The sequence below is a fragment of the Hippichthys cyanospilos genome, chromosome 17 (assembly GCF_059441005.1).
Source record: "Hippichthys cyanospilos isolate Australia breed blue-spotted pipefish chromosome 17, RoL_Hcya_1.0, whole genome shotgun sequence".
In the NCBI taxonomy this organism is placed as follows: domain Eukaryota; kingdom Metazoa; phylum Chordata; class Actinopteri; order Syngnathiformes; family Syngnathidae; genus Hippichthys; species Hippichthys cyanospilos.
The window spans coordinates 15,152,731-15,177,500 of NC_142385.1; the positions used below are offsets into that span (position 1 = coordinate 15,152,731).

Here is a 24,770-nt window from a genome sequence, read left to right on the forward strand (position 1 = left end):
CTGCGAGGGCCGGCTGACAGGGGGAGGGGGGGTCAACCAAGCCAGTCGGCGTGCCATGCGTGCGCGCTCCCGCCTCACTACAGCGTGCGCGTATCCGACGCTACGCCATCGATATCTCGTGATAGCGTCGCCGATACCACCTACTATAGTAGTTTCTCTCATTTTTCCTCTATTTAAACCTACTGTTACTTCCCAAGTGTGATTAACCCATTCAATCCCCAAAACATTTTTAACCCTCTCGGGGCTCAAATTATTAGTGGTTAGGGTTGGTTTTTGACTGGTCTAAACTTTGAGTGAAAGTCTGCCTTGTGGGACCCATACGTTCCATAAATACGGAAACTTTTCTGAATCAATATACCGATATCAATTTTAACATTAAATCTATCGGTACCTGGATTGATCTGTGAGGCCCTACTGCCAACTACAAAATCTCAAAAGACTTGTTGCCCTTTGCCCAGTGTGTAAGATTTCAACCGTTTTTCATTAAAAAGGAATAAATGATTGTGAATTTCAAAAACTTGCAAATGTCTTCTTAATGACCAACAGTGTGTTTGAAATCTAATCATGGCTCTAGTTATTATTGAATGACATTACATGGGGGGGTGGCACTTCTCCGGAGGCGGCCATGTTTGTTATAGCAACACACAATGGTAAATGCAGCACCTCCTGCTGGCCGTAATGAAAAACTCTTACAAACTATCCCTTTAATTGCTTTGTTGTGAGTGCGGCTGTGATCTCCTTGATGTCACGGACAAAAGTTTGAACGATGACAATGAATTCGACATTAAAGTGGAATGTTTTCAAATGCCAACGGTAATCACAGGAATGCTTTCCAATGTCATGACAGCAAAAGTACAGTTTTCTTTTCGAATTAAGAGCAAATCAATTGGAACATAAAGCAACATAAATGTGTGTTTATATATATATATATATATATATATATATATATATATATATATATATATATATATATATATATATATATATATATATATATATATATATATATATATATATATATATATATATACACACACACACACACACACACTGTAATAAATAAATAATTCCAAGAAGACTTATGTAAGAGCATGTTCCTTTACACATACGCTTGACCTCATAACACATGGAGAGACAAGATGAAAATGGTAGGCTGAGATGGCATGTAACGGACTGGACTTAAACCCGTGGACTCTGCACGGCAGATAAGCGCTCAGCGCTGGGACAAACAAACGCAATCACAGTCAAGTCAGTACAAAAAAAAAAAAAAAAGGAACTCAACAACACATATTCAAATGTAAACATTTTGAAAAATCACGCAAAAATGCCACACACCAACGAACCACAAAAATATGGCAAGATTGTCAAAGCGGAAGTGAATTGCCACCAAGAACAGAAAAAAACTGGGGGGAAAATTAGGAGAGTTTTTACATTTACTGCTGTGTCAGAGGCTCTCCGCGCTTCACTTGAAGGATATTAAATCATTTAAAAATTTGTCCCGGAATTCATAGAAACGTCAAAACATGCCTCTCTGTTCTTATCATTCAATGAATAAGATGATTATTTCAAACATGTATAAAAAAACAAAACAAAAACAACAATAAAAATGAAACAGGTGTTCACAAAATTTCGGCTGCAGCTAATATCTTTAATGGCCACTTCAGAGCATAAAATGAAAACATTTTTTTTTATGAGATGAGCATAAAAAAATCATAAAAGGATCATAAAGATAACCTGTTGTTTCTCTCCAGCTCCCGATGTTTGCCCCCCCACCCCCCCAGTCTCATTTACTATCAGCATGCCAACGGCGCATTGTCATTGGCTGAAAGCCTGACAACACCCCTGCCAGAGGGGAAGGCCATGGGGGTGTGATGATGACGGGGGGGGGGGGGGGGGGGGCTCACATGCTGGCTTGACCTGAAACAGCAGGAGAGCTACAAGGGGGTGAAAAGGGACACTTCCTCCCCCATGACGTGCAAAGGACAGAAAAAAAAATGGCGGCTCACGGTACACTGACAGAATGCACTCCACACACACACACACACACACACGCACACACACACACACATGCGTAAACACACACCGGGGTCACCTTGAAATCCTGCTTGCAAGGCACATGGAGGCCACTTGATTTTTTGGTATTACTTGGTATCAACCGTTACGATCTTTGAACAGTTGAAACTCCAAATTGTGCAAAAAAATGTTGGGAAATATTTGGATTGTTTTGGTTTTTCTGTTCAAAAAAAAGGGTGTCAATACAAGTTAAACATTATCTGTTATCAAAATTCTTATTAGTTTCTTTTATTCCACATATTGTATTTTTCTCTCGTTAGTAATAAGAATTATTATTAATATATATATATATATATATATATATATATATATATATATATATATATATATATATATATATATATATATATATATATATATATATATATATATATATATATATGTCAGTTATTATATATTTTTAATATATCATTTACATAAAAAATAAATATATCATTTATAGAAATATAATCACAGCTAGCACACATCAAAAAAATTATTATTTTTCTTTTGTTTCACATTTTGTTTATCTGTCTTATTCTGCCTAACAAGAACGTAGTACAACGTGACGCCCAACACTAGAGGGCGCCAGTGCATCTTCACACTAAAACCAGCAAGCACCTTGAACGTAAAGCCGCAGTCGCGTCACTTGATGCAGAAATGAAGAATATTGCATCTTGAATTGAATAAGAGCGGAACGGTGTATCAGTGGCTGGCTCGAAGTTCACAGATTTGGGTTTGAATCTCCGAAAAAAAAAAAAAAAAGATCTATTCACTCTATTTTAGATCTTCCTCAAGCACAAACCTGGTATTGAATTTCTGGACTCCTAAAAAAAAGTATAACACGTTTTTGGGATTGAATGAGTTTAATAAGAAAATAAATCTAAGTCAGCCAACATATGCTGGCCCCTTGTAAAGTCAGTTGAATCGAAACTACGATAAGAGGTAAAAAGTTGAAAATGTTCCCACGAGAACCGGCCTAGCTCGCGTCACCATTCAGGAAGTTGCGGCTTGGGCTCGCAACTGCGACTATGTGTGTGTGTGTGTGTGTGTGTGTGTGTGTGTGTGTGTGTGTGCAGCCAATGTCTGTCACTCCACGTGTCAGGTGACCCCGAAGGAAACCCCAGCGGAAGTCAACAGAAAGGTCAAGAGAAAGTCAAACGCTTATCTGGATTAAGCGTCTCCAGACCACAATCAAAATCGACAAGGTCTACTTGAGTGTACAAATGTCCAAAATGGCTCCTCTGAGACAAAATGGACAACTATGTCTTTTCTGTTATGACTTGTTGAACTTTTTTTTTCTGGGTGTATCTAATCATAATTTGCAGACCAATCACATTTATTTTTGCAGAGTAAAACTGTTAGTGGGGGGTTTACGTTTACAAATGTCCAAAATGACCATGAAATGGCCGCCTTATGTCTTTTCAGTCACTTTTTTTTGTGGGTCCGTCCACACATGATTTACAGACGTATCAAATTTAATTTTGCTGTGTAAAACTGTTTTTCGGGGGTTTAAGTTTACAAGTGTCCAAAAATGACCATAAAATGTCCGCTTTGAGACAAAATGGCTGACTTGTTAGGTCTTTTCAGTTATGGCTTGTTGTGCTTTTTTTGTGGGTCTGTCTATTCATGATTTACAGACCTACCAAATTTAATTTTGCAACGTGAAACTGCTTTTTGGGGGTTTAAGATTCCAAATGTCCAAAATGACCATAAAATGTCCGCTTTGAGACAAAATGGCTGACCTATGTTATGGTTTGGTAGGTACGGCTTCTTGAGACGTTTTTTTTTTGAGGCTCCACTCATAAACAGACATGCCTAGCGAATGTCACATCGTTAACGACAGGATGAGTTCCCATGTTGCCTTCACTGGTCCAGGGAGAGTTGGAGAAACGGCTCTTCCACACCACTGCAGCCACACAAATTGGAACGATTGCGATTCTGCGGCAAAAGTTGGCAACTTGAAGGCATCCGTGGCCATACCTTAGCGCGTAAGTGACGCAGAGGATCAAGTGAGACCGGGGGACCTCGCTTCTTGATTTGGACGCTAGGGTCCCTCCTACCACGGCGCCGTGGCTCTCCACCCACACGTAGCCGCCGCCCCTCGCTAGCATCCTGTAGTGACCGCTGACCGACTGGCTCTTGGAAAACACTGGCGAAAAAAAAAAAGAACAAGTCGTATCCGGGAGACAGCCGATTCATTTGTGTCCGCTCTTGTGTCCATTTTGTCTCCGCAAGACAGCAAAGTGAATTGCATCCCAACCAAACACGTGAGCCATCACCGAAAATGCCAGAACGTCCTCTACTGAGCGCGCTCCGACTTAGTAGGCTCGGTTCAATGAGACGAAAGATAGAGACAAAAAACTAGTGTCCACAATAGTGGACACAAATGGCTGGCATTTCAATTTTTTTTCAATTGAATAATGCTTGACCTTGACTACTTACAGTTGATGTGATATTTGCTCAAGCAGATTGTGTCCAGCGTGTGACAAAGCTGGTAAATGGAGCGGCCCACTAACTCCTGGGGGGTGTACCCTAAAATTGACAGCACTCTTCGCACACAAAATAATTAGACTGGGAAGAATCATTTCCAAAGTTTTCCTGGTATCAATGTGGCCTAGAAGATCTTCAATGAACAAAAACATATTTTTGGAGAAGAAACAACCGAGATGTGGTTGCGTAAGTGAACGCACCTTCCTATTGGCGGGGTTTGCAGATGTGTTTGGATTCAACCAATCGCATTCAAACCTGTTGAATGTGAGTCCGCCCACATTTAAGTGGCCCTCATTAAGTTTAGAATTTCTAGTTTTTCCGACATTTTCCTGCCTTCCAATGGAGCCTCGATATTGACTTATTTCAAACTGTTCATATTTCAAACTGTTGATAATTCGCTCGAGTTTTCAAGTCTTCATAATTCAGTTATTTTGAAATGTTCGTCATTCCTTGTCATTTTTGAACTGTTCACTGTAGTTTTGTACTGTTCATAATTCAGTTATTTTGGACTGTTCATAATTCCTTGTCGTTTGAATTGCTCCGGTTTTGTGTTATTCTGAACTGTTCATAAATATTTGTTATTTTGAACTGTTATTAATATTCCGTCATTTTAAACTTTTCATAATTTTCAGTCAATTTGAATTGTTCATAATTCACTATAGTTTTGAACTGTTCATAATTCACTGTAGTTTTGAACTGGTAATAATTTACTGTTGTTTTGAACTGTAATTTGTAACTATTCGTAATCCTTATAAGTTTGAACTGATCATAATTCCCTGTAATTTTGAACTGCTTATAATTCTGTGTTATTTTGAACCATTCATCATTTTTTTTGCCATGTTGAACTGTTCATAATTCCCTCTAACTTTGAACTGTTCATAATTCACTGTAGTTTTGAACTGGTAATAATTTACTGTTGTTTTGAACTGTAATTTGTAACTATTCGTAATCCTTATAAGTTTGAACTGATCATAATTCCCTGTAATTTTGAACTGCTTATAATTCTGTGTTATTTTGAACCATTCATCATTTTTTTTGCCATGTTGAACTGTTCATAATTCCCTCTAACTTTGAACTGTTCATAATTCCCTGTAGTTTTGAATTAGTAATAATTTACTGTTATTTTAAACAGTTTATTTTTCCCTGTAATTTTTAACTTCATAATTCCCTATAAGTTTGGGGGGGGGGGGGGGGGGGGGGGGGTCACCTGTGGTCGCAGTGGGTGAACTTCATGTCCATGCTGTGCCGGCTGCTGAAGGTGCGAGCGCAGAGGAGCGTGTGAGAGACGGGGAGAGGACGGCAGGCGAGAAGCAGGCAGGAGGCCAGCGGGGGGCCGCTCGAGACCCTCGCTCGGCCCTGGCACTGCAACACCTACCATCGCAAATAAATCAGAAGAAATTAATGCGTTCCTCAAAAATTGGAAATGATAAACAATTGAAAATCAAAATTACTGATGAAAAAAGAAAGGCGAAATATACATCAAAAACTCAAAGACCCTCCGAAAAATATACAAACAAACGGTGAAAAAAAAGCAAAATACCACGCCGAAGGTCAAATTTAAATAAATATATATAAAAAATAAAATACAATGCGGGCAATGAAATGTTAACAATATTCAAATAAAAAATATAACACAACTCTTTTTGGAAAATAATAAAAGCCTAACCCCCCCAAAAAAATGTAAATGCATCTAGATAACATGAAAATATATTACAATATTTTTAAAAATTTAAACTAAAAATTTCATGAATTTAATGTGAAAACGCTAAAAAATGCGTTTTCATTATAAATAATAGGAAATAAAGACGCTAAAAAGTATGAAAAAGGAGGCATTTTCGATATCAAAACAAATCACAGTAAAGGTCAATAAAAATGTTAAATTTTTCACATTTGTTCATCACTATCAACATTTTAAGAACGAAAATAGAAAACAATCTTGGGGCAGTATATGTTTTATCTGCATTCAAATAGATATCAAAATAGATTCTTTTTAAAAAGTCACTAAAATATCACTAAAAACACTGGCAAAAATTCAACAATGTTTAAAGAAAAAAAAAACCTAAATCGCGTCAATAAAATTCTCCAGAATTGAGCATAATTATTTTCAATTTGTGAGCAACCTTCCAGGTGGCCGACTTGAGGTTTGTGCTTCTTCCTCGAAGGGTTAGGGTGCTTTTGATCCTCACCGCAAAGTCCCGCTTTGCGCCGCTCCAAATCTCCTCTTCAAAAAGAATCATTTATGAAAAAAATGACAAAATGACGATTGCGCTTGGCTCGCACGTACTGCGGACACGCTCACAAACCTGCAGAGAGGCGCAGGTTACTTCTGATTTCTTCGTGGTCGCACGGGTGCGTGAACTCAAAAACGTTGTGGCCCATCAGCTCAGTCTGGGGAGGAAATCTTCGTCTTTATAGTCATAAGAAAAATCGTCATCAAAAATTCATTTGCAGGAGCTTGCTTTTATGAAAGAAAGCAAAGATGACAAATTATTTTAATAGTAGGAGAGGAAGCGGACGGGGAGGAAGATCATGCTGAAGAATAAGGGCCCCAAGATGGAGCCTTGGGGCACGCCAAAATCTGCCAAGGTATCCGACGGGAAGAACTCCATTAGGAAAATGGTTGGGATACCTGCGTGAGGCCCAGGTAGCGACTGACGTTTTCCGACAGGAAAAACATGTCCCCCTGGGTGGACAGCACCATCACGAATCCTTCCAGGGTTGTCAGGCACACGTCCGTCTCCGCGGCGGCTTTTATTGAGTCCGTCAAATCCAGACGGACGTCTGCTTCCCCCATCAAAACATTTGACGCGTCTGTGGATTACGACGCAACGATGAAGCAATAGATTGTAGACTTCAAAAATATCTCGCAAAATGGCGTCAATATTTGTGATACGGATTGAAATGTGTACATACATACATACTGCATATGCATATGCACAAATACACATTATACGTATGTAAATATATATACATATATGTATATACAGTATAAATGTATATACTGTACATACATACACGTAAATATACATATAAACCTGATATATACATAGAAGAAACATATGTGTATACATATTGATGCATAAAAATACTGTATATATTTTTTTTGGAGTACGAAATGTTGAAGAAGTCGAACCCCGCACGGAGACGAAGGGCCGTCGGCGTTGCAGCAGCGCTTCGAGTCGGATGTAGCAGAGCGCCAGGCGTATGACGGACGGCTTGTCCAGGTGATCTCTGACGGACGCTCGCAGCGGCAGCAGGCGGCATAAATCGGCAAAGGCGTCCGACTCCACCCGCCGACGCTTCCTGGCCGCTTGGCGGCTGACGGCCCTGCCGGAAGCACGTGCCGAGAGCCTCAAAATCAATCTTTACTGTGTCCGGGTCGACTTCCAGGGAAAAATAACAAGAAATGGAACAAGGGAAACCTGCAATAAACTTCCAGTCATGACTGAAGATACATGTAGTCCAACTTAATAAATGAAATGGCTTTTTTAAAGGTCCCACTTAAAAGAAAATCTGCCGAGAAAAATGGCGGGTTGAACCGGGAATGAAAAAATTGACGGTAATCAAGGAAAATCTACACAAAAAGTTTGATTTTTTTTTTTTGTTCTGACTGGTCATATTGACATAAAAGTCCGAAAAGTTGCATATGTGATAAATTGAAGCCGCGAGCAATTTAAAAAATAAAAAATGACAAATAGAAATACATACTTACTACTAGTTACAATGATTTAAAAAAAAAGTATAAGTATAATTAGTAGTATACTAGTATACTAAGTATAAGTATATTAAAAAGTATGCAAAAAACACAGTAAGAAATATGAAATATATGATAAATGATTTTTTTATCATATTTATATTATATATATATATATTTATATATTATTATACTTTAGAGTAGATTTAAAAAAAAACATTTAAATACATCTTTGGGTTGGAATAAGTTAATATTTGCAAAAAATTGCAAAAACCAAATTTGGCATTTTTTCACTGCATTTACAAAATGTGCAAATTCATCACTGACAGCATAAAAACGCAATGGAGAAGAAAGAAAAAAAAAAAAGTCATGAAAGCGAATTTACCTCCTCTTCTCCTTGTCAACCCTCACGACGCCGAGCGCGGGCCGTCTCGCTAATCCGTCAGCCATCAATTAGACAGCAGCGAGGACTCAACTGAAGTTCAAAGGTCATCCAGCGGAGAAAACTCATCCCTTGCCCCTCCCCTTTTTGTACACATAGGCCCCGCCTCCAGACAAGCTTGAGAAGAAAAAAAAAAAAGGAAGGAAGGACGCAGGAGGAGCGCTGTCATCAGCTCGGGTGTTTTTGTTTTTTTTTTCTCTCATTTTATTGGAGTCAGAGCAGACAGACGGACAGCAGACAGACGACAGGGCCCGGCTGTCGCCACACTACATTGGTTTGGTTTGGTTTTTTTTCTCCTATTTTTTTTTTTTTTTTGGCACAAAGTAAGATAGTGTGACCGGGATCAGGCTAATCCCTGGATCGGGCGAAGCTTCACGACACACTCACACCCCTCCCCGACTGATTACAGTGCGCAACAACAGTCCTTATGTATTGTGTTTATGTGTGTGTGTGTGTGTGTGTGTGTGTGTGTACACAGTGGCGATTTCTAGCATGTGCATCATGTGTGGCCCCAAAGGGCGTTGAAAACCTGGACTACTCAAAAATGTATTTTCATATTTGCTATGTGAAACGGATGGATTTTTATACCGTAAATTTCGGAACCGTAAGCTCTTTTTTTCTCACAATGTGAACCCCGTGGCCGCAAAGTCCAGTGTTGCGTATCTGCAGTTTTTTTCCACTTGCCAATAGGGAGCAATAGCCACAGGTAAACAACGGGAGATAGATGGCGCTATAGTGTGTGCGTGCGTGCTTAAGTGTGTGAAATTAGCCCCACAGGGCGGCGAAAACATGGTCCACGTATTTTTTCTTTTCTTTTCATTATAATTATGTGAAATGGTTTTATATACAGTAAATTTAGGACCATAAGTCGCTAGTTTTTTCTCACTACTTTTTTCTCATTTTTTGAACCCTGTGGCTCATGGTCCAGTGTTGTGTGCATGTTTTTATTTTACTTGCCAGCAGGGGGCAATCTTTACTGGTAAACAAAGGGCGGCAGATAATGTGGTGGTATGTGTGTGCACTGTGGCGATTTCTAGCATCCGCACCGCGCGACACCATTTTTTTTTCCCCATTAAGTGAAAATGTTTTTATATACCGTAAGCCACAACTTTTTTCTCACACTTATCTCATATTTCAGTGTTGCGCATCCGCAGTTTTTTCAACTTGCCAGCAGGGGGCAATCTCCACCGGTGAAAAAAAGCGAGACAGATGATGCGATGATGTGTGTGTGCACAATGGCGATTTCAAGCACGTGCTTTATGTGCAGGCGGGGAAAACATTATATTCATAACTTTTTCATAAATGCTATGTGAAATGTCTTAATATACCGTAAATTTCGGATGACAAGCAGCTACTTTTTTCTCTTTATCTTTGAATCCTACGGCTTACAGTCCAGCGTCTCGCATCTGCATTTTTTCAACTTGCCACCAGGGGGCAATCTCCACCGGTAAACAAAGGGACACGTATTGAGTTTGAACTGCTATTTTAGTCGCCACTAGAGGGCACTCTGTGTTTTTGTTGTCGCTACATGGTGGCGCACATATCGCAGGCTTTTCTTGTCTTTGTGGGGACATTTTGGTGGGTGTTGAAGGAGTGCCGCCACTGCGTGTGTGCGTGTGTGTGTTTGAAATGTGAGGTAATTCAACTGCTGGTCCTCTCACTCAGGCTGTAACAGATCTACGATAGTATAGTTAAGAGTAATATACACAAACATGGCGTTCGGATAACACACTTTACAATAATAATAATAATAATATTAATTAGAATAGAAAAAAGAAAATGACAAAGTAAAGCAAGCAGTTTGGCTGCAGGGGGGGAAAAGGGGGAAACACTGCTGGTAACCGTGGAAACGCTCGCTCGCTCGCACACGCCCGGGCGAGCCAAAATGTACATTCAGGACAAAAACGGCGGCCTCGCGGTAATTAGTTCAATAGCCTGTGAGTAAGCTGCACATTCATTGGATGGACACGAGCCTCGTTCGTAGCCATGGAGAATGATTACGAAAAGAAAAGAGCCATAAAATAGATCATATAGAGAGACATGAATGGGGCTATATTGCACAAAACGGGGGAGCTCGGGGGCCCTCCAAAGCCATCGGGGCTCATTTAGGGCGGGGCTTGTCCATGCGCCACAAGCTTGCCGACGATACCGTACAGTCACGCGACACGGGCTAATATCTGGATTTGTGTATATATATATTTATATATATACAGTATACAGGAAGAAGCCGTGTATGTGTGTGTGTGTGTGTGTGCATGTACAATGCATTTGGAAAGAATTAAAAGCGAGTTTTTTTCCACATTTTGTTTTGTTACACCCTTATTTATACTTGGGTGATTTTTTTGGTTGAAAGCAAAAATCTGATGGCGGTGGCAATTAGGATAGTAACTATTTCTTTAAAAAAAAAAAAAAAAGTCTAAAAATGAAAATGGAGGTTTTGTTTAGGGGCCATCTCGCCAAGCCCAATTTGCGGGGAATTGGGACTCAGCCCAAACGCAAATAGCACAAAAATCAACAACGAAACATGACAAAAGGAACTCAGGGGCGTGAAAAAAAATGAACAATAAAAAAGCGGTGATTGTCACAACTAACGGAAGCAGATTTCCATCGAAAATTTGGCGGAAAAATGCCAAACAAATCAATGGGTCACGATCAAATTTGCCCCCAATTGAAATTTCAATGACAAAATGCGGAAAAATCAAAGCGGTCGGCCTGCTTTTGCAAGGCGGCGTTCGTGTGGATAAGTGTCATCAAGCGCATGTGCATATCGATCAGAAAATCCAGGCAACGACGAACACGACGACGACGACGACAGCGCGTGGAAAGTAAGCGTAGCCTCAAAATGTGTGCGTGTGTGTGTGTTAGGTGTGCGTCTCCTCTGGGGCGCAGTAGGAGAAGTCCTTGAACTCCTCCTGGTTGATCTGGCGCACGATGGCCTCGTCGGTGGGCGTGAGCACCGGGTCCTCCTTGGTGAAGTCCTGGTCGAAGTTGTTCACGTCCCGCTTGGTTTTCTGCACCAACAAACGCAAAAATCTCAGGTGTGTGTCGTTTGCCTGAGGGAAATCGCCACGGCGACGACAACAAACGTTGCACGGAGGTATCTGCTGCCATCTAGTGGAGGAAACATACATTTTCATGTATTTTCATTCTCAATAAAACAGTGGCACTTCTACTTTGAAAATACGTATTAGAATTACATTAGTGCGTAATAATCAATGTACAACATGTAAAGAATAATACAAACCTAATTGTAGCCGCTGACAATATGAATGCAGTTCATTTGTTTGCCTGCAGATGGTGCTGATGTGTTGGTGATGAGTGCCAGGTGTTTTTAGTTTACATTTCCAGTTTGTTATAGTTTTTTTATTCTTTTTTTTTTTTTTACTTTATGTTAAGTAAGTTGCCAATCAACTCATCCAATGACAATGACGTATTTTCACGTTATGAGTCTGGACACTAAATTTCAGATATTAAAGTATTACATCGAGACTTAAGAACATTAAGGACATTAATTTCTAAATACTTAAGTATTAAATCAATATGTAAGTATCTGGGATTGCATGGACTCTTAAAAAAACGTGAAAATACACCCCTGGCATTGATTGAGTTGAATTAATACCTTTAGTATCAAAAGTAATTGATTACTTTATCACCTAATTCCCTAAAGTTGAAATTGTAATGATCCAGAATGACAGAAAAAGAGATTTTACTTTTTGGCCGTATTATCGTGCCCAAACAAAAAGTCATCAATTACAAGATGACAAATTAATCTTTTAAAATTTACAAACGTAACCAAAAAAAAAAGCTGTTTTCTAGCGCGCATAGAGCCCTGAGCGGTGACACATTGCGTGAACGTTCCCCGAGCCGCCACCAGAGGTCCTCGTTTCATCGGAAAAAGTGAGCTCTGGTCTTTCTCGAGTGTGTATTCAAGCGATGCTTACAATGCGCGGCTTGAAGGGGGGCCGCACTTTCCTCTGCTCCAGCAGCAGCCAGTCGATCTCGCGGAAGAAGGGGTGCGTCTTGATGGCCTCCTCGCAGCCTTGGCTCACCACGCAGCCCAGACGTTTAGCCGGGTTCTTGGTCATGAACTGGGCACACAAATTACAATCTGAAGAAGCGGTCCCTCGCTAAAAGGCGGTACCATTTTGGCGGACTTCTCACCATGTTCCTGGTAAAGAAGATAGCAGTGATTACATGGTCTGATAGTGTACGAACTTCCGCCTACGACCTCCATGATCCGAAACTGATTGTCACCTCGCGGGCATAAAGTCTCCCTTAAACTTTTAGAGCAACAAATGGTTTTGTAACTCGGGTCAACACTAATGAATTAAAGACAGTCGGACAGAAAGTGTAAACCGACCGAATGAATATCTGAGAAGGTGCAGGTCCCCGTCGCTCTCCTCGCGAGAAAAAGCTACTTGTCTTCCCTCTGGTTTGTCGTTTATTATGTGTTGTAGGTTGCCTGGACCTGACATTTTGTTAAGCTAGATGATCTGTGAAATAGACGTGAGCTACTATTATTCATTGCTTATGTGTCCAATCTACGAAGGTTTGAATTTGAATGTGAGAAAATGCTCCTTCCCATCTGAGAAAAGTGTACAAAGTGTATTGTGAGGGTTAAAATTTCAATGTCAGAAGTTGACAATATTTCCAATTTTTATTGACTGTAAATGAGCCCGACATGGGCTAAATTTGACATCTGCAGGGCGTACCTCTGGACTTCCTGTTTGTAAGCATTTCGAAGGGACGGCGGGACGACATTGACAATCTATGCAATATTTTAGCTTCCTAGAGTTTTTTCCTGTATGCTTTTCTTTTGATATCACGCACGAAAAACATCTAAAAGTCTGGTTGGGGTCAAAATTCCCCCCAGGGGTTAAATAACCATGACTTGTAAATACTGCCAATCGGGTCATCATTCCATGTGGAGTCTCTAAACACGCAAATTTCCTGAGAGGATTTTTTTGCTTCCCAACTGGCACGTATACCTCTTTAGCTCTTGTATCTGGTAAATGGCGGGGACAGAACGGCGCGGTCGCGGCAATAATGGCGCGAAGAGGCGTCTAATGAGACGGGTCATCCGGGATCCGGCGCTGAAAGCAGGCGCCGCTTTGTCCCGGCGTCCGTCAAGTACAGCAACAGCAATTTGCCGCTCTATGATCGCCGCGCTGGCGCTCGGAACCCGACTGACTTTTTTTTTTTAAATGGCGTCAAGTGCACTTTGTGAGTGGAGGTGAACGTGAGCGAAACGTTTGAAATTTGAAAAGGCGGAAAAAGGCGGCGGGCGACGCGTACCGCTCGCAGGATGGACACGGCCTCCTTGCTGAGCCACACGGGGTAGAGGACGTCGTCGTGCAGGATGGACTCGAACAGGTCGTCCTCGTTGTCGGCCTCGAACGGGGGCTGCCCCGCCATCATCTCGTACATCAGGACCCCCAGGGCCCACCAGTCCACCGAGGCGCCGTATTCCAGCTCCTGTAAAATCTGGAGGAAAAAAAAAAAAAAAAGTCCCCGTTCAAGCCAAAGCGAGCAAAACGTATGTGGGCGTCTCCCGCACTCGCCTCGGGGGCGATGTAGTCGGGCGTGCCGCAGAAGGTGGTGGTGGTCACGCCGTTCATGATGCCCTCCTTGCACATGCCGAAGTCGGCCAGCTTGCAGTGGCCCTCGGCGTCCAGCAGGATGTTGTCCAGCTTCAGGTCCCTGGCCCAAAACATTTTCGCTTCTCATCGGAAACATTTCACGCCTCGCCGCGGCGACTATAAATAAGATCCTTATCGATAAAAATTGCACAAATATCCCCCAAACCGTATCCTTTTTAACCTAAACTCATTCAATGCCGGGGACGTACTTTCACGTTTTTTTAAGAATCTAGAGAAATGAATGTCCTTAATGTGGATTTAATATTTAAATGACAGGGATTTCATGTCCGGACTCCTAAAAAAACGTGAAAAGAAAACCCTGGCATTGAATGAGTTAACGAAAGGAAAAGATCAACAAATCTTAACTTGACTTTTTTACGCGGTTTGTACAAGTTACAGGTTCATCTGTAACTAAAAAAAAAAAAAAAAACTCGGTTCATCAAAGTGCCTGAAATAAAAAATGTCCAACCCTTATTTAAACTATAACATTTTTGACTTACTGAACCATTTGATGCTAAAAAGAAATATTAATAATTAATAATCAATGAAAATTGATCTGGAATATTAACGCAGAATCAATATAATGACATTTATATCATAAATGGAACTAGAATAGTCAACGGATTCCCAAAAAGTTTGAAAAATTCCTTTTCAAGATGACTACGAAAAGCTTTTCATTCGAAAGTGCATAAATAAATATCTGCACAACCTGTAGATGACGCCGTTGCGGTGCAGGAACATGAGCGCCGAGGTGACTTCGGCGGCGTAGAAGCGCGAGCGCGGCTCGTCGAACTTGCGCGAGCGCTGAATCTGGAACATCAGGTCGCCGCCGTTCACGTACTCCATGACGAAGAACAGGCGGTCCTGCCGGACGGGAGAAAAGTTGATGAAAGTCAGGTTTCGCTATGTTTTCTTAGGTTTGTACTGTCAAGTGTTTCAAGATCAAGACTCTTTGATGTTTTGGTCGGTCAACTGTTTCTCAATTGAGCAACTTTGGCACGTTGATCGGTATTAGTCTGGTGTTTCAAGACTGTCTTTGATTTGTCGCTTATTGCTACAAAAAAAAAAAAAAAAAAAGTAAAACTGGGTTTTTGCCAGAAGTGTTTTCGGGAAGCTGTGATTTCAGCGCGTGTCCTACTCGGGTCTGGAAGCAGCAGTAGAGCTGGGTGAGGTAGGGGTGTCGGCGGGCCAGAGCCAGGATGCGCTTCTCCGTCATGGTGCAGTCCACGTCGTCGTCCTGCAGGATCACGTCCTTCTTCAGGACCTTGACGGCGTAAACTTCCTCCGTCCCCTTCAGTTCGGCCAGCATCACCTGAAAGCGGGACACGCGCTTCTAGAACCAGCGTCTGATGTTTGTCCGTCACACGCTTCTTGTTGAAGTGTCGTTGAGTTTGTTGTTTGAGTCGGTGAAGTGTTTTGGATGTTCGTGGCAAGTGATCCTAGAAATAAAGTGTCTGTCTGGTGTTGGTTGTGCCATCTTTGACGGCGACAAAGACACGTGACTTTGATGCCATCTTTGACGGCATCAAAGACACGTGTCTTTGATGCCATCTTTGACGGCATCAGACACGTGTCTTTGATGCCATCTTTGACGGCATCAGACGCGTGTCTTTGATGCCATCTTGGACGGCATCAAAGACACGTGTCTTTGACGGTCGCGCCAAAGTGGGGAAGGAGGAACCGACCTTTCCGAAGCTGCCTTTGCCGAGAACCTTGATCAAGTTGAAGTCTTTGAGGGTCCTCCTCTGGCTCTGTCCGTTCTCGCGGCCTCCCGAAGACGAGGCGGTGGACAGCGAGGTGGTAGAAGTGGCCGAGGAGGACGACGAAGACGACGAGGAGTGCTGGGGTCCCTGCTGGTCCAGAGACAGTGTGTCCTGCAGGCGCTCCAACTCCGCCAAGTCTGTGGGCACACGAGACGCGAATTCCGAGTGAGACGGACAAATTTTGGAGACCGTCATCTCGAAGTTGTGAACTACCCAAAGAAGCACTTTCATGAGTTGGAGAACAAAAACGAGTCAACTTTTTGTGCCCGCGCTTGTGCGAGGAAACGTGTGAGGCGATGATGACTAACTGCGACCAGCAAATGGCGGTGGGCGGCGCGTTAGAATTCCTCAGGTCCGCTCTCCAGTGGGCCACTCACACGTCTTTGAAAAAAGAAACGCCGCAACATTGTTGGCGTCGGTTGCCAAATCCGACTGCTTGCTTGTACGAGCGACAAGGCCGAGTATCGCTGATATTTGTGCCCGCCATGTTTGTGTAGTGCTTCTAAATGAGGTGTCTTTGATGAGATGTTTGATGTGTGCAGTCACTTAAGTGTTTTTGGATCAGCATAATGTTTTTTTTATTGTAAGCGTCTATGGCGTTCGTCGGCCGATTGCTTCATCGATATTTCTATCAAGGTGTCTTTGATGTTTGTCATTACAGATGCCGGGATCAAGCGAGTGTTTCTAGACTAGTCATGTGGTTGTATAATATATTACGTGTCTTTGATGACGTGCCATGGGTGCTCGGCTCAAGTGTTTCCAGATGTTTCCGCTCATCAAGTGATTAATCATATTGCTAAATTGTCTTTGATTAAGTATGTTAGTAAAATGTTACCAGTCGGGAGTTTTTAAAGTGTCTTTGATGTTTGTGTCAGTGGTGATTCTCGACAAGGCACCTTTGACGTTTGTCATCTTATTTGTGGGATTTCGCGATCAAGCAAGTGTTTCGATACTAGTCAAGTTTCTATATATTATGTGTCTTTGATTACATGTGTTGGACGCTTGGGTCAAGCGTTTCCACAAACTTTTGTGAAAAGCTTTAGATGGTGATGCTCATCGAGTGATTTCTCGGTTTGTCAGTCACCTTTGCCATTGACTTCTGCGTCAATCAAGCGCTTCTCGGTTTGTCAAGGGTTTTGAGTACATTTCATCCTAGATCGTGTCTTTGATGCTGGGGTAGGTCCCGGTTTTTAGATGCGCTGTCTGATGTTTTCAGACAAGATTCTCAACATTAACGAATCGTCCCGACAGCGTCTTGCATGAATCTAGTGTTTCAGATAACGTGTTTTTGAGGTTTAGGTCAATCCGTTGTTTTGGTCTTATGAGGAGAAGGCACAGTCATTGCCCACAAGACCGAGCTCCACTTCTATTTTGATGAAAAGAGCCCTTCTTTGGACATTTACCCTGCTGGGAGGGCGAGGTGGGGACAGCTGGCTGGCTGAAGCTGTTCTCCGTCTGCGAGAGCTCCGGGGGAGATTGCGGAGCGTCCTGCCCGGGCGTCAACTGCGCAAACAAGCAAAATCAGTGTTCGGATTTAAAAAAAAAAAAAAAAGACATTCTTTCCTGTACGTTTTAGTTTTTCGCCCAACAGCAATGGGATTTTCGCTCCTTCAAAAAAATGCCCCAGATTTGCCAGTGATGATGAGATGTTTTAAGCTTTGATTTATTTAAACCCTGTGGCATTATGTTACAAATTCCTTTGATTTTTTTATGATATAGAGGAATCAACGGGAAAAAAACACTAGGGAGCTGAAATTTCGTAAAATTTCAAAATGCAATGAATCTGATCTATGTGATCGCAGGTGGACCTGAAATTTTGGTTACGGAAATAATTCTTGTCCAAATTTTGGACAATATAAAACCATTATAATTACAATTTTTGAGATGCATTTGAATAGGATTCATGACATTGATTTTTGCAACGTTCCGTTGGGCGAGCAAACAGAAAATCCTCTGTTGACTCGTGTTTCACCTCAAGACAGTAGGTGGCAGTAGAGAGCAGTTAATGCCTTTGTCTTCAAGCGTCATCGTCACGTCACAGACCACAAACACAGATCGTACCATTTTCCCATTTTGTGTGGGTGTTATTAAATTTAACCTTCACATGTATGGATAGAACTGATGCCAATTCGAGCGGTTGAAGAAAAAAATATTCCTGAATAATCTGATTAATCTGCCTTGAAAAGCATATACAAAATTAGGAAAAAATAACGCAATGCGTATTGTTCGCAAAGTGTGGGTTAAAGGCGATCTTTTTACCTTCCTGCGCCGCTGCGCCGTGTTGGAGATCTTGTCCGGCGTGACCCCCAGGTCGGACAGGACCTTGGCGATGCCTCGGGCGTCCACGCCGCAGTTGGGCGCCACGTTTTTCTCGCAACGCCTGTGCACGTTCATCTTGCACACTGCGGATTGGGGAAACATCGGCGCAAATTGGATTCCATTTTTCGGGGGGGGGGGAAATTCTTCCTGGAAGCATGCCGCGCCCCCAAACTGACCCTTGCACTGCAGGCCCTGCCTCAAGAGCCCCCACAGAAGCGAGCCGCAGTGGTCGCAGAAGGTGGGAACCTTGTAGTTGTGGATGGCGAACTTGTGAGGCATGTTGACGCTGAAGCGCTGCGAGCCCACCTGCAGGAAACGAGAGGTCACATGGTGGAAGGGGGGGGTGGGGGGTATGGCAAGCACATGCTACCTCCTCCGGGGTGTCCTCCTGCTTCTTCATGCCGGCGCACTTGGTGATGATGAGCTCGTGGCAACGCTTGTGGACCACGCATGTGCACACTGGCAGAAAAAAAAAAAAAAAAAACCTTAAACATGAACTTTATTCGTGCACCCTTTGGGCTCTCAAGTACTTCTAGATTGTCTTTGATGTATGCGAGAAGCGTTTCTAGAATGAGAGTCTTTGATTGTTTTGTTGGATGCACGGCGCAAGCCCAGCCACTGCTGTAGCTTCTATTCCATGCGCCTTATAATGTGGTGCGCCCTATATATGAAAAGACGCGATTTGCCTTTGAAGTGGCCATTTTAGAGTCCATTTCCTTCACGGATGATGTTAGCAAATTCGACCCTTGTCGGATTCTTTGTTTTCGCCATTGACAAATGAGTTTGATTGGAGAAGTGCTCACCTTGACACTGGTAGCCTTGCTTGCCCAGGACGCCCCTATGAGACAAAAAAAAAAAAAGCTCACGATTCCGTGATGTCATTAAAAGACACGAGATGTGTGTGTGTGTGTGTGTGTACCATATAAAGTCTCTGCAGTGCGAGCAGTAGGTGGGCTGGCGCAGGTAGGTGGCCATGAACTTGTGTCCGTTGACTTGATGGACGCGGCGGCGCACCGCCCCCTGGCGCCGCCGCGGACCGATCCTCTCCCGGAAGACGCGCTCCTCATTGTCGTTGGCTCCCGAGGCTTCGCGGGACACGGGGACACAACTAGTCACTAGTTGTTTGTTTATTGGTTTATATCCATGAATTCCTTTTACTTTTTCATTTCTGATATGCTTTTGTTTGTTTTTCATTCAATATATTTTTTTCGTCGTCATATTTATTAGTTTATTACGTGTTTACATTGGTTTTTTGGATATATTATTATGTCTTGTTATTGGTTTATTTATGACTTATTTTCGTTGAGTTTTTGTTCATTTATTATACGGTGTGTCCATGAATTCCTTTTACTTCACTTCTGATATGCTTTTTGTTTGTTTTTCATTCAATATATTTTTTTCGTCATCATATTTATTAGTTTATCATGTGTTTACAATCATTTTTGGGATATAATATTATATTTTGTTATTATTAGACTTCATTTACTGTACTGTCTCGTCATTCCTATTTTTTTTTCCTATTTTCTTTCCCGTTTATGATAGTTTACGGCCGTAAAACCACAGCTAGAGTGCACGTTTATCAGGCGTCCATGACATTTTCTCAAATTTCTCACTTTCGAAGATACGCTAAACTTTTGAAGATACGCTAAAAGATACGCTACCTTTCTCAAGGCCGCGAAAGGTCACCCGCGTAATAGCGAGGGAACGTTCGATTGCGCAATTTTGTTTTCTATCATTTCAATGCGAACGCGGATGAAGTCTTAAACCCAGGTGCCGAACGCGGTGTTTAAAGCTCGGGGGGGGGGGGGCTCGTTCCCGCGTGGCGTCTATTTATACCAGGACGTGTGGGCGCCGGCACAAGCGAGGACGGCGAGTTGAAAATAAAAATCCTCCTCCTCCTCACGAGCTTCCCCGGAAGAGACGAGCGCTTTGGGCGGGCGACCTTAAGACGAGAGAGGCGCCTCGGCGGGCGCGCCTCCCACACGCGCTTGCGCGCTCGCCGTCCTACTTTGCCTCCCTCATGCCAGCCAGCCAAGCGCCTCTCTCCCGGGTGAGGCCGACATGTGCTTACTCCTCCTGAGCTCAATTACAGGCGAGCCGTCCGGGGATGAGCGCGCTCGCTGCGCCTGCGTAAAAACGCCTCCTGAATAAAAAAGCTTTTGTGAACATTTCCCGCAGACGTCCTTACAACCCCAATCGCACATAAATAAACAAGCGCGCAACTCACTCCAAAATGTGACGTTTTAGACAGCCGGAATTGCTGCCGCGCTTTTCCGTCGGGTAAAAAAAAAAGACCTCAAATGAAATATTTGAGTCTCCTGTATTCCTGATTGTTCTTCAACCGAGAACATGATATCATCCGAATACGCGATTATTTTTTCAGTAAGATTTGGAAATACCAAACGATTCCAATTTAGCTCAAGTCCTAGTTTCAACCCAGAAAATATCAGGAAAATTTAGTAAATAATTTAGTATCATTTAAAATTCGGGAGATAATTTAGAAGTAATTAATAAATAATTATAAAATAATACAAAATAATCAATAATTTAGAAGTAATTAATAAATAATTATAAAATAATAAAAAATAATCAATAATTTAGAAGTAAATCTTTCTCAGTCCTTGCCAATTTTCAGCAATAACCAATCCGGAAATTCATTTTACAATTTTTATCATTTTTTATCATTTTACCATCCGGTTGAAGGCAAAATTTGCGTATGCGGTGGAAAAGCAGCATACAGTAAGAGGCAGCTTGCGTGTGTGTGTGTGTGTGTGTGTGTGCGCGCGTGCGTGTGTGTGTGCGCGCGAGATGCTGGCGAGAGGGTGGAGACAGCTAAACAGGCCATCAGTGGGATCACTTTTGTTTTACATAATACATCATCCATCTGCCCGGAGACACACACGAGCGCGCGCGCACACATAAGTGAAAACAAAAAAGCTCGATGAGGCTTAACAAGAGCCCGGAGCCATCGTCGTGGCGACCGACGCGCTCGGGACCAAGTGTGCCACTAATCCATCCAGTCGTAAGGGATTAAAAAGAAATAAAGAAATAAATACTTGGAATCGGGATGGCTGCATATATCGACTGTACGTTGATTTTATTAGTAGTATCATAGAGTACGCCATCAATTGAATTAAATGCCTTTATTACCGCTATTATTGACTCGTTCAATGCCAAAGACGTAGTTTTACGTTTTTGAAGGTACGGCCCTTCGATCCCAGTACTTATTTATATATTTTTTTTCCAAATGTTTCCACGTGTTAGGCTAAAAGACTGTCTAAAAATGAATGTTAAAACCTTAAACTTTTACAACGCTATTCCTTGATATGCTACAAATAACTCATTCAATCCCAAGTACGTGATTTGACGTTTCTGAGAATTCAACCATTCAATCTCTGGTACGTACTTGTTTGATTTATTTATTTTTTGAGTTAGCCTAAAGGAGTGCATAAAAATGACTACTACCAAAGGAGTTTATTATTGTTCAATGTTTAAGTTTTTACAACTAAAATATGAATATGCCACTATTAACTCGTTCAATCCCAATTTCTGTTTTTGAGAATTCAGCCAGTCAATCGTGGTACTTTATTTTTTTTCCCAAGTATTTTCAGGCGCTAGGCTAAAAATGGCTGCTAGTAAAAGAGTTAAATCATTGTAAAAATCTCAGCATTTTACTGCTAAAAATGGCTAAATAAGTAGACAATTCCTTTAAATGCCAAAATTAACTCATTCAGTACCAAAGACGTAATAATATGGTTTGACAGAGTCCAGACAATTGCAGGTACTTATTTGGTTTTTTTTTTAATATTAAGGTAAAGGAATGCCTTAAATAGCCTGAATTTAATGAGTTTATAATCAATTAATTTGAAGATCCTTTTGTCCAATAATCAATGAGTTAAAAATCACGTTTTAATGTCCCTCCCTTCATGGACATTTATTTCAAGTGCAGAACACAAACGAATCCTAATTCATTTTTTGGTGTCACGCAATAGACACACCAAGCTGTTAGCACGCATGATAACAAACCAGAACATTTTTATTTCTGATTTAGAGATTTTTTTTGGGATAAACTACTATTTTTCCACACACGCATAATCTTGGGGAAAAAAACCCACGGCATTGAGTGTCCGGCCTCTACGTCTTTGGGATTTGAAGAGTCGAGGCTGGGGGCGGGCGGGGGGGCTATTAAGTCCGATTATTGGCCTCCTGAAGAAAACGATGAAGACGAGGAGAAGATACGCACACACGTCCAGCCGGATGAACTCGTGCAGGAAGTTCAGACGAGGGCGTGGCCGCGCGAGCGTGAGGTCACGGCCGGAGGGGCCCAATGGGCGGCGAGATGCCGCCGTCGCTCGGATGTAATCTCAGCTGCTATTTTAAGAAGCTCCTCCCTTGGCTGTCCCGTCGCCACGGAGAATCTCCCGCCCTCATCCATACGCATGCACGCACTCCAAGTGGAAGGCCGCGCGTCTATTTATAGGTGAAGGGGGGGCATAGGTGCAGGTGCAAACGCCTCTTTTATCAAGAGGCGAAAGGAGACGGGCGAGCTTGCGCGGCCAACAAGATGGCCGCAGGCGACGCGAGGGCGACGCGGAAGGCCACTCCCGTCTTCTTAGTTTTTCACGCTCTAACTTCGATGAGACAGCATACGCGGAATAGCGTCACGGTATCGTGCCGATGTTAAAGCGCTGAGATTTGGTTTTTAATGAGTTAGAATTGTTCATTTATTCAATCAATATTATAGATTATGTATGTGAATATTTTGAATTCTATATTATAAATATAAATATGGCATTATCATTTAAATATATTAAAATTTCTTATATATGTATATATTTTAATACTATATAGTATAAGAAAGGATAAACAAGATAAAAATGTAAGTACATAAACATACATTCTCGATCTATTACGTCTATATATTTACATTGATCTTATTATACTTTATGTATATAGTAAACATGAAATTAATTTACATAATTATTTATTTTCTATTTATATTACATCATAAACATATGTAATTATATTTTATATGACAAATACAAATAAAAAATAAACATGACAATATAAAAATGTAAACATTGCTTCTATATTATCTATTTATTTGATCGATGTATATATTTACATTCCTTAATTTGTATATTTTTATTCATATCATATAGTATACATATATTGATATCCTTTTTTTATTTATATTATATATTACACATGATACATATGTAATTATTTATTCCTTTCTTTTACATTTATAGATTTTTTATTGATTTTTATCGCTTTTATAATGTGGATATTAGTTTTGAGTTATAACCACAAATGCAAAAACTTTGAATGCATTTTTGTGCGTGTGTGTGTGTGTGTGTGTGTGTGTGTGCGTGTGTGTGTGTTGTACCCTCAGTGGAAGATCCAGACAGATCAATGACCACGTAAACTTTCCCCTCTGGCTCCAAGTCGATCTGGACAAAAGAGGAAGAAAAAAAGATTTCAAAGAAGACAAAGATGCTGAATTTCCTTCAGGCACATCCCGGGACACCACTTCTCATAAGAAACCTCGGAGACAACGGTTTGTACCTCACAATACGCTTTGAAAAAAAACATATACGCTCCAGAAGCCCCTTAAAAAACACGCGCACAAAATCAGCAGCACCCTGGCGAGTTATGATGGTAAAAAAAAATGAGCCTTCGACACCAGTTTCACTGATCTTAAGTACCCATGAGCAAAACGAAACAGGAAGTCAGCCATTTTGGTTTGATATCGGCAAACTTCCGAATTACCGATGTGCCATTTTTTCCATTTAATATCAGTAGCCTTCATCTTAAAACAAGACCGGTATCGGTTCTCGCCCACCCCCGATATTATTGCAAAACCCGGGACGTGAGTTTGGCTTTAAAACATTCACTGCCATTGACGGCTAGAGACGTCCAAGATCCATTTCCATTGGGCTGCCGTTGACGTCTACAGAAGTTACAAAAATAAAATAAAAACTGGGCTTGGAATAAATTGAGGATTTTCTTATACAATTGTCTTTAATACATTTGACAATTTTATCTCTAAAACTCGACGAAAAAAATAAACAAATGATTAAATATGGACGTTTCTGGACGAATTTATGGAGAGATTAAGAACCCGAATGTTCTGAAAGGCATCATTCAAAATAATTATTCAAACCCTTATGAAATCATTGCCTTTACAATACACATGCAATTACACAGATTAGAAAGGGGGGGGGGCGTGAATTAAAAAAAAAAAAGGGGGGGGGGGGGCGGCTTTAAATCTTTGGCTAAGCTCCGGGACAGCCGCAGATCCTCTTACGCAAGCGGCCCGACTCGCACATCAGCGCCGCGTGAAAAACGCAAAGGACGGCTGGCCA

General features: G+C 41.6%; 2 protein-coding genes across 3 annotated transcripts in view; both read right to left on the minus strand.

Moving 5' to 3' along the window:
* Positions 1 to 2,521: 2,521 nt before the first annotated feature.
* On the minus strand, positions 2,522 to 8,758 carry LOC148409923 (endothelial PAS domain-containing protein 1-like). Of its 2 annotated transcripts, XM_088438202.1 has the most exons (9): positions 8,625 to 8,758; positions 7,679 to 7,872; positions 7,175 to 7,356; positions 6,849 to 6,933; positions 6,666 to 6,766; positions 5,753 to 5,916; positions 4,498 to 4,604; positions 4,036 to 4,204; positions 2,522 to 3,961 (listed from the first exon to the last, which is right to left on the minus strand). In XM_088438202.1, the coding sequence occupies exons 1-9, from the start codon at positions 8,687 to 8,689 to the stop codon at positions 3,919 to 3,921; spliced, it is 1,110 nt and encodes a 369-aa protein (XP_088294328.1). In that variant the 5' UTR covers positions 8,690 to 8,758; the 3' UTR covers positions 2,522 to 3,918. The 2 variants fall into 2 exon arrangements, with proteins under 2 accessions (XP_088294328.1, XP_088294329.1); XM_088438203.1 differs by lacking the exon at positions 4,498 to 4,604.
* A 1,641-nt stretch (positions 8,759 to 10,399) lies between these two features.
* prkcea (protein kinase C, epsilon a) overlaps positions 10,400 to 24,770 on the minus strand; it is a 22,157-nt gene continuing 7,786 nt past the window's right edge. Inside the window, exons 2-15 of the mRNA XM_088438201.1 lie at positions 23,792 to 23,855; positions 19,322 to 19,487; positions 19,206 to 19,240; positions 18,773 to 18,861; positions 18,579 to 18,708; positions 18,343 to 18,485; positions 17,487 to 17,586; positions 16,006 to 16,220; positions 15,459 to 15,632; positions 15,030 to 15,184; positions 14,243 to 14,381; positions 13,977 to 14,165; positions 12,623 to 12,769; positions 10,400 to 11,692 (exon numbers count right to left, since the gene is read on the minus strand). Coding sequence (XP_088294327.1) covers positions 11,543 to 11,692; positions 12,623 to 12,769; positions 13,977 to 14,165; positions 14,243 to 14,381; positions 15,030 to 15,184; positions 15,459 to 15,632; positions 16,006 to 16,220; positions 17,487 to 17,586; positions 18,343 to 18,485; positions 18,579 to 18,708; positions 18,773 to 18,861; positions 19,206 to 19,240; positions 19,322 to 19,487; positions 23,792 to 23,855 — 1,896 coding nt within the window. The 3' untranslated portion in view covers positions 10,400 to 11,542. The remainder of the gene's footprint in view (positions 11,693 to 12,622; positions 12,770 to 13,976; positions 14,166 to 14,242; positions 14,382 to 15,029; positions 15,185 to 15,458; positions 15,633 to 16,005; positions 16,221 to 17,486; positions 17,587 to 18,342; positions 18,486 to 18,578; positions 18,709 to 18,772; positions 18,862 to 19,205; positions 19,241 to 19,321; positions 19,488 to 23,791; positions 23,856 to 24,770) is intronic.

Excerpts from the sequence above, each read along its gene's own strand:
- LOC148409923 (XM_088438202.1), bottom strand. The coding sequence starts at position 8,689 with ATGGCTGACGGATTAGCGAGACGGCCCGCGCTCGGCGTCGTGAGGGTT. Across the intron at positions 7,873-8,624 it reads GTTGACAAGGAGAAGAGGAG|GGCCGTCAGCCGCCAAGCGG; the intron begins GTAAATTCGCTT and ends TGCTTCCGGCAG. Across the intron at positions 7,357-7,678 it reads GCCCTTCGTCTCCGTGCGGG|ACGCGTCAAATGTTTTGATG; the intron begins GTTCGACTTCTT and ends CGTAATCCACAG.